The following is a 14,941-nucleotide window of genomic DNA, read 5'->3' as shown; positions in this document are numbered from 1 at the left end:
CTCTGTTTTCCAATAAATGTGCTAACACTGTCCAAGATAGGGATGTTGCATATCGCAATTTGCTTGCATCCAGATCTCCCAGTTCATTTTCTGCCTATACCAAAGTTTGCAACAACTGTAAAGTAGTTATTATTCAATCCAAACTTCGAACAGGCTAATAGCAGAGAAATTGATTTTTGGCCAAACCGTACTAAACATTCAGGTCTCTTGCCAAACAAACTGGCAATAACATTTGTTCATCTGTGCTCCCACCTCTGTTAAAACCTGATAGTTCTATTGTCATCTCAGCTAAAGATAAATCTCACCTAATGGCATCCAGCTTTTCTTCTAACAATCTTGGTAAACCACTTCCTATTATTCCCAGTACACTCCACTCAATACCTCCTGTGGTCTTCTGTCAAAAGAATTTTGAACAATTTTGATGCCAAGGAAGCTCCAGGTCCTGATGGTATTTCTCCACTGGTTCTGCTTGGAAATTACTGATATCTGGGCCAGTTCCTAAAAAGGGTGACAAATTCCTCCCATCCAATTATCATCCCATTGCACTTACTTCTACTCTTGTATATCAATGATCTTCTTCCATTAACTGAAAATCCTATCAATATAGTTTTGCTGATGATGGCACATTGCATTCCACCTTCCACTTTGCTAAAACTTGCAGTTGGCTTGCATAAACAGCTCCAACTTCTTAAATATCCACTACCAATTCTTTAAATGCTGATCTTCAGGGTAATTCTCCACTGAGGCAAAAATAATTTAGTTAATTTGAAACCTACTTAAACTCAGACCTATCTTATATCTCACAAAAAGGATCCTTCCCCTCTATGCTTATTTTGGACAACACTCAGATTTCTAGACAAGATCACATATCTCTATTGGGGATTATCTTGATTTTTAATCTCTCCCGTCATAAGCATATCACAAATATTGGCTTCCTCTGTATCTAAAAAAAAACTGGGGTTTCTCTTTCATTCTTGGCATTATTTTTCTTCTAAACAGCTACTCACTCTGAACAAATCTCAAATCAGCCCTACTATGGAATATTGTTCCCACATTTGGGGGTGGTGCCCCATAACCTCTTTCAAGCTTTTAGATTCCATTCAAAAGAGGACAGTTAGGTGAATTAATAACCATCTTTTTACAAAGTCTCTCCACTGTGTCTCACAGACTTTTCTATAGATACTTCCACAGGCACTGTTCTTCTGAATTGGCTTCTACAATTACCCCCCTCCTCTCTTCCAAACCAGTCCATACATGTGCTGCAACCAGTAAACATCCTTTTATTGTCCAACTTCAAACTCACAGAACAAACTTTTTTCCCTTACTCATTTATTCCTTCAACATCCATTTTCTGGAACAACCTCCCTTCAGATATATTTCCTGAAAATTACTAATCTGCAGAAATTGAAGTATAATTACAAGTATCTTCTTTCACTTCTGATCCTTCAACCAATGCATGGTACTAATGTACTTTAGGGTCTAATACCTTTCATGTTTGGGGTTTTCATAAAAAAAAAAAAAAAAAAAACTTGAGTGCTACATACAGATCTGGAAGCTTCACTTCAAGAAGGATTTGGATCTCTTAGAACAGGTGCAGAGAAGAACAACCAGATTAGTTAAGGTCACAAAATGGTACTCTTTACCATGAAAGACTTCAGTTCTGCATATTGCAGTGCTTGGAAAATAGGCATCTGCAAGGCGACTTGATTGAAATGTTTAAGGCTTTAAATAGATTGAATAAACTAAATGTTGATGGATCCTTACTCTTTCTCTCGACACATATACAAAGTAAAATAAATTTAAATTGAAAAAGGATGGTTGACTATTGGAACAATCTATAATCTAGTGTTGTGGAAGAGAGTAGTTAAAATAAATTTAAGGAAGAATCAGGCCAATTAAATGTGGGAGGGAATGGATTAAATGTTTTAGGGTTTTTTTTTTTTTTTAATGATGCTGTATAAGCTTGCTTCCACTTGCCACTACTAGTACCAATACCAAAAGTAGTATGGGAGAGGGAGTATTATTAACACTGATACTAATACCATCTGCCATATTACTTTTAATCCCGTTAAGGCAAAAACTTCCATTTTTTTCTATATTCTTTATTTGGTTTAATAACATATATTTGAATATGTTTAATGTTGCAAAAAAGCAATCTAAAAATTTGGAAACTGAGTTTTAGTGTATCTTGAAATGATATTCTGGGACTGTCACCACACACTGTTGCAAGTCATAACTTGCAACATATTTGGTGACTCATCTAAACATAGTGACATGAATCACCTGCTTATCTACAGTCAGTCTGCATTAGTGATGTAAATTATGGAAAACTGTGACAGAAACTCACAAAACGTTAAAAATGACTTTTTGAGAAGATATCATGTATTGCTTGATAACTTTTCAGTCTAAAGCTGTCCAACCTTTGAACCTTTGTGAACCTTTGCTCTGGCCACTTTTCAAATGCGATACCAATGGTTCAATTACTCATGTTCATGAGTATATCAGGAGTGAGTGAGTGATGTTTAACTATTTGTGAATTTGAGGTATTTCTTTTGGAATATATTAATTTTAACACAAGATTTGGGAATAAAATGCATTTCAGTCTCTCATTCTCACTGATGATCATCAGAGGATGGCAAGTTCTTGCAGCTCAAGACCTTTGTCAAATAAATTCTGCTAACCCACAATTTGTTTCTTCCACCATTACTGGTGACAAATTATGGGTGTATAGCTATGGCCGAGAAACAATGGCCTAGTCCTCTCAATGGAAGACTCCTTCTCCAAGGCCCAAAAAAGGAAGACAATCTTGATCAAATGTGAATATCATGCTTTTCATATTTTTCTTGATTATCAGGGCATTTTTCATTATAACAATTTGTCCCACATGGTAAACTGAACTAGGAATACTACAAAACAGTTCTACTGCACAATGTTGTTCAGAAAAAAAATGGCCAGAAAAGTGGGCTTTGGGTATTGGCGCTCGCATTATGACAATGCCCTTGCATATTTAGCACATTTCATTCAAGAATTTCCTGCAAAAAAATTCATTATTGTGGCCCTCCAATTGCCATATTCACCAGATTTAACTTTGTGTGATTTTTCCCCCATTTTCTCAAGCTTAAAGCTCTCTTTAAAGGTCACAGATTTGCAACAGCTGAGGAAATTATTCAGAATATGACACAGTAGTAACTATTAGCATTACAAAAAAAGCTCATCCAGAATGCTTCCAAAAGTTGTTAAAGAACTGGAATTGGTGTATATAGTGTTAAGGAAACTAGTTCAAAAGAAATTAGCCTGAATGGCAGGTAAACTTCATCATTTACAATATATTAGTTATTTCCAAAATTTTTCAATCATACTTTGTACGTTTAATTTTTCTTTGCTAGAACACAGAGATAAACACATTCAACCTTCCCTATTTTTTTTAAACCCCAAGCATATATTTCACTAGCAACACCTCTTTCATAATTAGTTTCTTTTCTTGATGTTTGAAGAATGATTTATAAACAAGCCAATCTTTCTCTTTTCCTCAAGCACAAATACAACCACAAATACATTATGGGTGTAATTATTACATACGTTGAATCTCATTAATACAAAGTTCAAGGGACCTAAATTTTTATATTTTTTAAAAGCCCCCAATGAGGCCCCCAAGAGTGTCAAAATTTTACTGGGTTTTTTTTTTGGTACATTCTATATATCTAAGAATAATAATAAAAATATCAAAAATAAATGAAAAAATAAATTCATTTAAATTAATAAAATAAAATATTAAAAATAAAAAATAGGATAAACAAAAGCATTGCTTAACAATACAGTAATAGGAATAACAAATTTTTTAAAGATTTTATTTTATTTGCTTAATAAACTAAGAGAAAAGTAATTAATGGCAATGAAAATATTGTACAGTATATATTTTTATATATACAATATTTTAGTATAACAGTTAAAAGAATTACAATCTTAATATAAAAGGAAACAAAGAAACCAGTAACTTTATAATAAATTAATCTAATTTAAAAAAGAATCTAAAGTTGTTTGCACCATTTTTGTCCTTTATGCATTTTTAACTATAGCACAGACATTATCAACGTTACTGCAGGCCCAACACATTCTCTATTATGCTCAATGCATTTCAGGCATCTTTTTTTAGATGGCTGTGTGTGTGTGTGTGTGTGTGTGTGTGTGTGTGTGTGTGTGTGTGTGTGTGTGTGTGTGTGTGTGTGTGTGTGTGCGCGCTTCTTCACTTTCGCTGTCACTGGTACTAAAAACATCATCATTTTGCTTGGTGCTCAGCAATTCTTCTGGTATTTGGTGTTCCTGTGATAGCAACTTCATCATCCACCTTCACAGATTCTTCAAATTTGTTTGTATGCTCCTTCAAACTCCCTCAATGTTAATATCACATTTGTCTGGACTGCTGGACCATATTTTATGATGTATTCTCTTCAAAACCACTCTTTCTGAAGTAGTTGATTATTACACTTGGATACAATACTGTCCAAGCAATAAAGATTATGGATAGCATCCAAGACATTCCAATATGGCTGCAAATTGTTCCCATCTTCTATGATGTGGATCAAGTACCTTATCAGGTGGACTCTATATGCTCTCTTTAGGTTATAACTAATGCCTTGATCCAGTGGTTGCATAAGGCAATGGGAGGTAAAAACAACAGCTGTATATTTGTCACTTTAGAGTCTTGGCAGAATGTCCTGTACAATGATCTAGAATCATGAAAATGTTCTTTTCTGAAGCCATTCTTCTGTCCACTTCTGATAACCAAGACTGAAAAATTTTAACTGTAAGCCAAGCACTTCTATTGGCCTCATAATCACAGGGAAGTTGGTTAACTTCTTTAAAACATCTTGGCTTGGAAAACTTACCAATCATAAGTGACAGTAGTTTTGTACTGCCACATGAATTGCAGCATAACAGAACAGTGAGTCTTTGTTTACTTAATTTTCCACCATGACAAGACTCCTAGAACAGCAAATGTTTTGTTTGGGAGCAAATTATAAAATAAACCTGTCTCATCAAAATTAAAAATATCCTTTGCCTCATTTTTCAAGAATGGATCATACAGAACGCAACAAGTCTGTAGCCTTTTCTTTTTCGACTAATCCAGACTTGCCGCAAACATTTCACGAAACAAAGTTATTCCTGTCTTTAAATCTTTGGAGTCAGTCACTGCTACATTTGAAGTCACTAATTCCATGTTTCTGAGCTAGATAATTTGCCTTTTCTTGCAAAAGCGGACCTGATATTGGCAAATTAGATGCACACACTTGTTGGAAATACTTGAAAAGTTTTGTTTCAAGCTCCGTGTTTTGCACCACAAATTCGTTTCCTGTTTATCGCTGCTCCAGTGCATGCTCTTCTTCAAGTTTTTTCGGTTTTTCAGTTATTGTAGATAAAGGGATGTATTGGGATTCATTAGTAATGTCCATTTTGCTTCTTTCCATCCTATGAGCCTCTTGTATAATTTTCTGTTTAATTTCCAGGCTTAATTCCATCCATTTTCATTTTGTTACCATAACACTGCTAGGTAAGATTTAATATAAACAAACTTTAAATTAATTTAAAGACAAGTTCCAAAAACGACATCAGGCATCTATTTGTTTCATGTTTTATTTGTATATATCTTTTATATTTTCCTGTATTTTCTTGCAGCCTCTATTTATCTTACTTGCTTCTTCCTGGAAAGAGCAACTGAGAAAAACAGAGGGAAGGAATCATAATACTAGAATACTGCATGCTACTCTGCAGGGCACAGACGCAGCCCTAAAGTTTTTGGTGCCCCTAGGCAGAAATGTATTTGGCACCCTTGAGGTACTTTTATTAAATATTATTATAATAAAAATTTTGAATTTTTGTACCCCCAGACATTGGTGTGCCCTGCTTACAGTGTTCCGTCGGCCCTGACTAGGCAGGTATTAATACTCTCTGTGAGTGTAGTAGAGCACCTGGGTCAGACTCATTCTCACCATTGGCCCTATGTTTCTTGAGTATCTGGATGTGCCCTGCTCTTCCAAGGATGACTGGATATGGTCACTGTTTAAGGCTAATTTTTCTTTCCAAGTCTCTTTTCTTTTATCCTTTGTTAGTGGTGGTAATTACTATTCTGAGAGACAAAAAGGACAAAATTGAGTATAATGAGTTATGCAAAGTAATTAAAAAGAGACTCACAGAAACATTTTCCCAAGGACCTTGCACAGCTTGCCAGAGCAACAGGATGAGAGTTACTTGGATTTGCAGCCTGGTTTTCAGAACTTCTCCAGCATGTCACTCGTGACTGTCTTATAATCTGGATATATATTGTTTGCCAAAAAACTGTGTGTTACATTTTTAAAGCCAGTCCAAGCATCTCTTTGTTTCATGAATTCTTCAAATACACGAGCTTGTGGATTTGGGATCAAACAAAAATTCCTGCTTTGATTTTTTCATATATAAGCAATGGGAATTAAGTGCAAACACACTTGAAACAATTTTCTTCTTTATTCAAGGTTTGGATGAACTTTTTCAATAAGCCTAGCTTTATATGCAGAGGGAGTAACAGTAATTTATTTCTGTCTACCGGTGGCTTGTTTTTAATATTCTTTGAACCTCCTTGATGGCAACACTTTCCTTTCCCAATGCTTATTTATTGCTCAACTATCCTATGCACACAGAAAGCGAGGCATTTTTGAGTAACCAAGTTATCGACTAAATAACAGACTAACAACTTTAAAATCTCCACTACTAGCCAACCATGATCCTTGTACTGCATTTTTTTTTTTTAAATGAAGCTTAAAATTTCTGTAGTTATCTTAAGTGTGTTGAACACGCTACAGGAATGGATACATATTTGTTTACATTATGAAAGAGAACTCCTCTGAGGATCTGCTTCTATGAGTCAATAAACAGCCTACACTCATTCTGTTAGTTGGTAGAAAATTAGGAAAAAGTTCATAACTGCAGGAATGTTGTAATATATCAGTGAGCCTTCTTTAAAAAAATGGGGAATCAAATCTTTCTCCTGATGTCTATACCATGAAGAGAATGTTCCTGAGGCCAGCAGATTCTTGAATTTTAGTCTTGATTCTAAAAGCTCTGCAAACCCTTTGGGTAGATTTAAATCTCACATGAGTTCACTTTGTGTAAACAGCTGTGGTCCAGAGTTCTGAATTTCTTCATCATAATATTTTATATTATTCCCTAGATCACAAATGTCAGATTTGGAATCTGGTGGCACATGTAAGAACAACTGGTGGATGTGGTACCAGTAGTTCAAATTCATGGGGTACTACTGGCCTTGCAGCGGTAGTAATGTTATTGGGGTACACAACACTTTTCTTCCTTTTCGCAACATAGCTTGCTACATTTGCAGAACAAAAGTAGTGATAATTAATATGATTACCAAGATCCTCTCAACACAGGAGAATGACAAATGTCACGGCTTTCTTTTTTATCACATTTTCACAGCACACTTTATGGGGGATGAACATTTATAATATGATCATCTAATTCCAAAATATGCAGAATATATATTTTTCATAAATTATGTTATATCCAACACAGTTACCAAATGTAACAAAATATATTTGGATTATTCAACCAAATGCAGAAGAAACGCTTCAGAGATTTATACAATTAGTAGTAGTAGTAGTGGCATGTGATGCAAGAAAGTAAGTGTATGAGCTTATGCAGCATCAGCCAAAAAAAAAAAAAAAAAAAAAAATCACACCATTCCCTCCAAATGCCTGTCCAGTTCCTCCTTAAATTTATTCAACCTATCAACTTCCACAACGACAGATGGAAGTTTGTTCCCGCAATTAACTACTCGCTGGCTAAAGGCAAATTTCCGCAAATCTATTTTACGTCTGTCCTTTCTTAATTTGAATTTATGCCCCCTTAGGTTCGTAATCTGAACAAGTGGAAGGATCCCATCAGAATTCAGCGTGCTCACCCCATTCAAGGCCTGAATTACCTGACTCCAGATCTCAGTATGTATAAACATGTATGGGCAAGTGTATACTTGATCAAAAAGGAGGTGGTACACATATCACATATGCAAGGAACATACATCTAAGAAAACAATTCTTACTATTTTTAAAAAAGATGTATATAATAGGTAAAAACAGTTTAGATTTTTAGAATTATCACTAAAAGTACACACACACACACACACCAAAAATTTTGGAAACAAAATGTATGCAGACCAGTGTTATCAGGAGTAAAGAAATGAAGTGGACATATTTATTTTTATTTATTTTTTTTTTTTGTGCGATGCAAACTTTGCTTTCATTTATCATGTTGCTAATACCAATACCAGTATGAAAAAAAAAAAAAAAGTATTTACCATGCCAGAATTCTTGTAGTTTTTCTTTTTTGTCTTCAACCTTTCATTTATGCACTGCAAGTAAATTCTGCGTTAAATATAAAGCAAGGTAAAATTTTACTAAGGAATACAAATTATAAATCTAAAAATCTAAACAATAAGAAAAATTAAATATATAATATATTGCACAAAACTAAGGAAGTCATTTAAAACAAGTTTGGAAATCATGCCCAAGTTAACTAACAACAGGAAAAGTTACAAATTAGTAACGAAAATAAAAGCATAATGCTTTAGTTATACAGGATGAACTAAAAACGCATTTATCTGTTAATTAAAATTAACAAATAAATGCACTTTTTATTATATATCATGGATTTTTTTTTAATTATTACAGATTATAAAAGCAAATCAATCATTTTAAGAAATAGTGGACGTACCACAATAAGAAAAAATGCATTCTGCAGGAATTATTTGTTCTGTTTAAAGACTCTCAGTTTAAAATATCTCAAGAAAACTCAGCTTTTTTTTTTTTTTTTTTTTTAATGCTGATCATAATCTAGTAAAAGTCTCGGATTTCATGGTCAAGAAAATCCAATAGTCCAACAACTGAGTGACCTTAATCAATGAGGCAGACAAGTCTCCTGTCTCTACACCCCTGAATGCTGATGTGAAGGATGGAGATTTCACTTTATAGCAATAAAAATTCTTACGATGCTCATATTCTGAAGTAAAACAGTAATGTACAACACACACTTTTTTTAGGATTTTATAATGCATGTTTATATTGTGTAATTTATGGCACTGAGAAGTTTGTTAGATGATAACAGTTTTATCTGTTACTATTTCTGAGAAAAAATGTCATGCTACTGTGTGCAACTGCAGAAAATTGAGCTCTTGAAAATAGATACTCATTTATTTATTTTTATTTTTATTTATTTATTTTTTACTTCGTTACCACATCAAATTGTGTTTCATATATATTGTTTTAATTGTCCTAATCATGTATGTTAGCTTATTTTTTAATTATGCTAGAGATTTCACAAGTTACAACTTTATTCATATCTTGTAACTAGAAAACTGCAGTTAGCACACTGTAGTAAACTGCAGTGTTTTTAATTGTAATAAATAAATAGTTTGAGGTCCTAATCAGACATTAGGTTAGCTCATTTATTTAGCTAAGCATTTAGAGAGTCAATGGCATTATTTAGAAATGTAATAACACAGTATCACTGCCATCACATAACCTGGGAATAATGCAATGTATTATTATATTCTTGTCTCTTAGTTTGTGTGGTGTCTTCAAATTAAATTTAGAATGAAAACAAGAGAAGCAAAGCAAAATGCTCAAAATTGTGACTTCTCTTGCAAATCATGGCTGTGTAAGAGGACTTCTTGCTGGCATTTTTGCTGAATTATCTGTAGAAGGACATGATATAGCCAAAGGGGAAGTCTTTGTGAAATTTTGTTGCAGAGAGTGTGAGATTAAGCACTAATTCAGCATTCTGATAAGCTTAATATGAAGGATTTCCTCTGATGCCCCTCAGAGGAAAAAAAATAACAGAGGGACCCATTAAGCATTTTGAGACTTGGCATTGCTGGAGATTACACTCTAGCATCACACAATGCAACAGTCTTCACAGCAGAAACCACTGGTCCTGAGCAAGAATCTACTATTGGGACTCTTATAAAATTTGGACCCTTGACCAAAGTTACTTTTAAAAAAAGTAACTTTGGTCAAGGTAACTTTTTAAGACCAACAAAAAGATACTATTCGAGATTTAAACCTAAATAGTAGTTAGTACACTGTAGTAAAAACAGTCAGATGAACCGATGAGTCTATTAGGTAAGAAGAAAAGTGCACAGGATAATTATAAACAAGCAAGGGTAAAAGAAATCTACAGTAAGTCCAAACTAGTCTGCAATCAAATCACTAAGAGGGTTAGGCAGGATAAGGCAGATTATGAGAAGTGTTTGGCTAAGAATGGAAAAGAAAAGTAGCAAAGAATTATTTGCTTATGCTAATAAGCAAATAATTCTTTGCTACTTTGTTTCCTTTTCCATTTTCCTTTAGCATTAGAAGAAAAAGGGATGAACCACACTCCTATGCACTACTAGTTACTAATAGTACTGGCCCACTAGATATGAATGGCATAGCTACTGATCATTTAACTTGGATTGCTGACAAACTGAATAAATATTTTATATCTACATTCACCTACAAAGAAGACTTTAGGATGAGAATAACAGGAGTACACCAAGTTATAACCAGGGGTTAAATGATTTTAGTGATAACTGAAAAGAAAGCAAAGGAAAAAAAGAAAAAAGATACTGGGACTGATGAGTTCTATACAGTTATACTAAAAGAAGCAGCAAAAGAGGTAAGCAAACCTTTAGCAATAATTATTAGAACATCATTAGAATTCGGTTCTGTGGATTGGAGATGTGCAAATAATTCCCCAATTCAAAAAGGGCGAAGTGAGTATTTACATGTAAGATTGACTTCTGCTTTAAAGATAACAGAGCGACTGGTTAAAGATTTAAAGATGTAATACAATACCATCAACTTGAAATACCCAAGATTCCATATCTGTAATTAAAGCACTGCCCTTTTTCTTTGACTACCGAGATTTCCTTTGATACTATCCATTTTATGCCTGATGCAGAAAATTAGATCCACCATTGATCTTCCAGGCCTAAAGCCATACTATTCCTTGGCCATCCTATTTTCAATCGTTCCTCTTATCTTCTGCTCCAACACTCTCTCATACAGCTTCCTCACATGTGATGTCAGTGAGATGCCTCTATAATTGGAACATTTTTTTCTGTTCCCCTTCATGAACAATGGGATGATCAAACTTTTCCAGTCTTTTGGCACCTGTTTCTCATCCCAGATCTTGCGGAACAGTCTGTATGTCCACAGTATCCCTGCCTGACCTGTAGCCTTCAGCATCTCTTCATTTATTTCATCTACGCCAACAGATTTACCTGTCTTGATGTATTTCCATGCCTGTGCTACATCATTCCATGTCAAACCTGTCTGGTCTCTCTCCGTATCTTCTCTTTCATCCCCTCTTTTATGATCGACCTGCCTTAGTCCCTTTTGCTGGCTGTCCTGCACATCCAACAGATTTTCAAAGTACTTCTTCCATGTTTCACTTATCTCTTCATCCTTGGTTATTAGGTTCTCTTATCGCTTCATCCTTGGTTATTAGGTTCTCTTATCTCTTCATCCTTGGTTATTAGGTTCTCATTCTCATTCATCAAGTATTTGTTCTGTTCACCATCTCTTCTATTCCTCACCATACCATATCATACAGTGTCTTTTTATTACCATCAATACCTTGTTGTAAAGTTTCACTCCATTCTGCCAACTACAGTCTTCTTTCCTCGTTAACTGCTCTCTTGGCCTATCCCCCATCTCAGATCTTGTGGAACAGTCTGTATGACCATGCTATCCCTGCGCAGGGATAGCATGGGCATACAGACTTCATCATCCCTCCGTTTATCTCATCTATACCAGCATCATCCCTTCATCATCCTTCCGTTTATTATCTCATCTATACCAGCAGACTTCCACGCCTGCACTACATCATTCCACATCAAGTCTCTCTCTCTCTCTCTCTCTCTCTCTCCCCCCGTATCTTCGCTTATCTTATCTTCGAAGAGAACATCACAGGTGGAGATATAGTCATCACGGGTGACCCAAACACAAATGTCAGAGTGGAGAGACAAGGACGTTTACAGAACAGCTTGATCATAGGGAACACCTGGTTCAGAAGAGAAAGAGTTACAAAGTGGCAAGATATGGTTGGGATGGTCAACAGGAATCCCTTCCCTCTTTAACTATATACTCGTGGATAAAGAGTGACACAGAAGACTAGTGATAGTTATAATACAAGACTGACATAATAATAATAATACTTGCTAGTACTAATACTAAGGTAAGATACGGTTGGGACGGTCAACAGGAATCCCTTCCCTCTTGAACTATATACTCGTGGATAAAGAGCAACACAGAAGACTAGTGATAATAATAATACAAGACTGACATAATAATAATACTTGCTAGTACTAATACTAACACTAGGTGGTAGATGATTCTCATCAACTGGTGTAATAACACCACTTTGCTTATTGGAGGCTTTAAATGGTGAATCCCATGTTTAGTCTCCAGAGAGAGTTTCTGGCATCTCTCTATCTCCTCCAACCCATGCACAGTACTATTAGTACTAATACTAATATAAAATAACACTATGACATAATACTAATACTTGCTAGTACTAATATTAACACTAGGTGGTAGATGACTCTCATCAACTGGTGCAATAACACCACTTTGCTTACTGGAGGCTTGAAGTGGTGAAACCCATGTTTAGCCTCCACAGCAGTTTCCAGCATCCTTTCTCCTACCTCCTTAAACCCATACACATTACTACTAGTATTAATACTAACTAGTACCATACTAATACTAACAACTAGGTGGTAGATAATTCTCATCAATCAGTGCAATACCACCACTTTGCTTACTGGCGGCTTGAAGTGGTGAGACCCATGCTTAGTCTCCAGAGCAAAGTTTCTGGCATCCCCACCTCTCAACGATCTCCTCTCCTCCAACCCATGCACAGTATTATAGGTTTTGATACCTTTTGTGTTTGGGGTTTTCATAAAATAAAATTAGGTCAAGGGTATTTATGCCTCTTGTGCTTTGTATTGAATAATTCTCACTATGTCAATTGCACATCCATGACTTCCAATTCTCTAAGAGGGAAATTAAAGTCATTCATAATGATGCACTCACTCTTGTTTTGCCTAAACAGATTTTTACCATACTCTTTGGAATCACTTAGCCTGTAAACTCCCACTATCACCTTTCTTTTACCACTGGCCATCTCTCAACATCTGCCTGGGCTTGATCAGGCCTCTGGGGAAACTAATTGCTTTCAAGCAGAGTTTGAAGAAAAATTTATCCCCCCCTTCCCATCCTTTCACTCCTGTCTATTGACTGTGGCATCATGGTGCAATTATTCCTATAATATCAATGTCAATTCATCTGACCAGAAGTTCGTTTACTCATTTTATTTACAACATTCCTAGCGTTATTGTGTAGATAGTTTTTTATTATTTTTTTTTAATTACCCTTTTTACATCCCTTATAGTTATTTATCCAAGTCTTTTGTTGTGGCATGTAACTGCTGGAGAATTATTGTACCCAATCCATCGGACCTTTCTATATATAGAATTATAGAATCTTAAATTATAAGAGGAAACCTCATACCTTTTTAGTAGGACTGCTAACCTCTCGACACACAATCGTGAATTATTATAATATGAACCTACCCCAAGTGCATAGTCATAAATAAATCAAATTAAAATAGCTATTAATTAAAAATCGTCATGCCTTCAATTCTCATATCACGCTATGCGAATCAGAAAGAATTACGGAAAGACGGGAAAACCACCAACCCCCAAAAAACCAACCAACATCACATGCCACCATGAAAATTGAAAAACAATTGTCACAAAAACCTAAAAACCACGAAACAAATAAATATCCATTAATTCACACACAATTTAAACTTTAAAACCGTTTATAACTTCTTTTAAGAGACCAACTTATTTGGTTTGTTACAGTGTTCACAAGAAGTACAAAAGTGATTCGTGAATGATATCCACCCGTTTTATATAAAATTAACGACACCTGACACAAGATTATTTATATAGACCAATGTATGAATTACTATTCATGCATGCACGTAAGCGTTCACGAGTCCGAAATATTATAAGATCTGATTATATTAATAGAGTCAACGTTTAATCTCATTTCTAATGTTCTGGAAATTAATAATTTAAAATATTCACGCTGTTTATTAAGAATTTTCGATTCATTAAAAAGGAACACATGTCCATCAGTGATTGCATGAAATGCAAGCTCAGAGGCACCAGTCCTACCTACCCTAACTGATGCCACATGCTGCTGCATCCTTACCGAAAGTAAATTGTGGGTTGAGCCAATATAAGCAGAATTGCATCCACAACAAGAAATATTGTAAACAATATTGTGAGCTTCCATGGTAGGAATTACATATGCCCTACGTTTCAAGATGGCATGGAGTTTATTCATGGGTTGTGCAGCAATCTTAAATGATATAGACACTGAACTAGATAGCATAAGGTTTAATGGAAAACAAGATAGCAAGTATAGCAGTATCAATTAATCAGTAAAATTTATTAATCTTATTAAATTTCATTGTCAATTGAATTGTACTTTTTTAACTAAATAAATATAGCGACCTAGCTTTTACAAATGTAACATCATAAATTAATACATATAAGTTGACAGGGGATAAGAAAGTCATATAACGTAAATCGGAGATAATATTCAATACTGAAATACATATATATAGTGTTATAATACTGCCACTTTGCTTTTGGAGGCTTGAAGTGGTGAAACCCATGTTTAGTTCTCTAGAGCAAAGTTTCCGGCATCCCCCTCCCCCCATACTTCTCCTTCAACCCATGCACGGTACTAAGCACTAGTACTATAGGTTTTTATACCTTTCGTGTTTGGGGTTTTCATAAAAAAAAAAAAAAAAAAACAAAAAAACTGCATTGGGATATAAG

General features: G+C 34.8%; 1 protein-coding gene across 1 annotated transcript in view; it reads right to left on the bottom strand.

Moving 5' to 3' along the window:
• Nucleotides 1–14,941, bottom strand: part of LOC150076225 (copine-8-like) — a 324,722-nt gene that overhangs the window by 72,663 nt on the left and 237,118 nt on the right. Inside the window, exon 12 of the mRNA XM_090387972.1 lies at nucleotides 8,342–8,395. Coding sequence (XP_090244098.1) covers nucleotides 8,342–8,395 — 54 coding nt within the window. The remainder of the gene's footprint in view (nucleotides 1–8,341; nucleotides 8,396–14,941) is intronic.

Source organism: Mastigoproctus giganteus, chromosome 13 (genome assembly GCF_048544385.1).
Source record: "Mastigoproctus giganteus isolate SK-2022 chromosome 13, ASM4854438v1, whole genome shotgun sequence".
Taxonomy (NCBI): domain Eukaryota; kingdom Metazoa; phylum Arthropoda; class Arachnida; order Uropygi; family Thelyphonidae; genus Mastigoproctus; species Mastigoproctus giganteus.
This window is presented reverse-complemented; position numbering and strand designations above follow the sequence as displayed.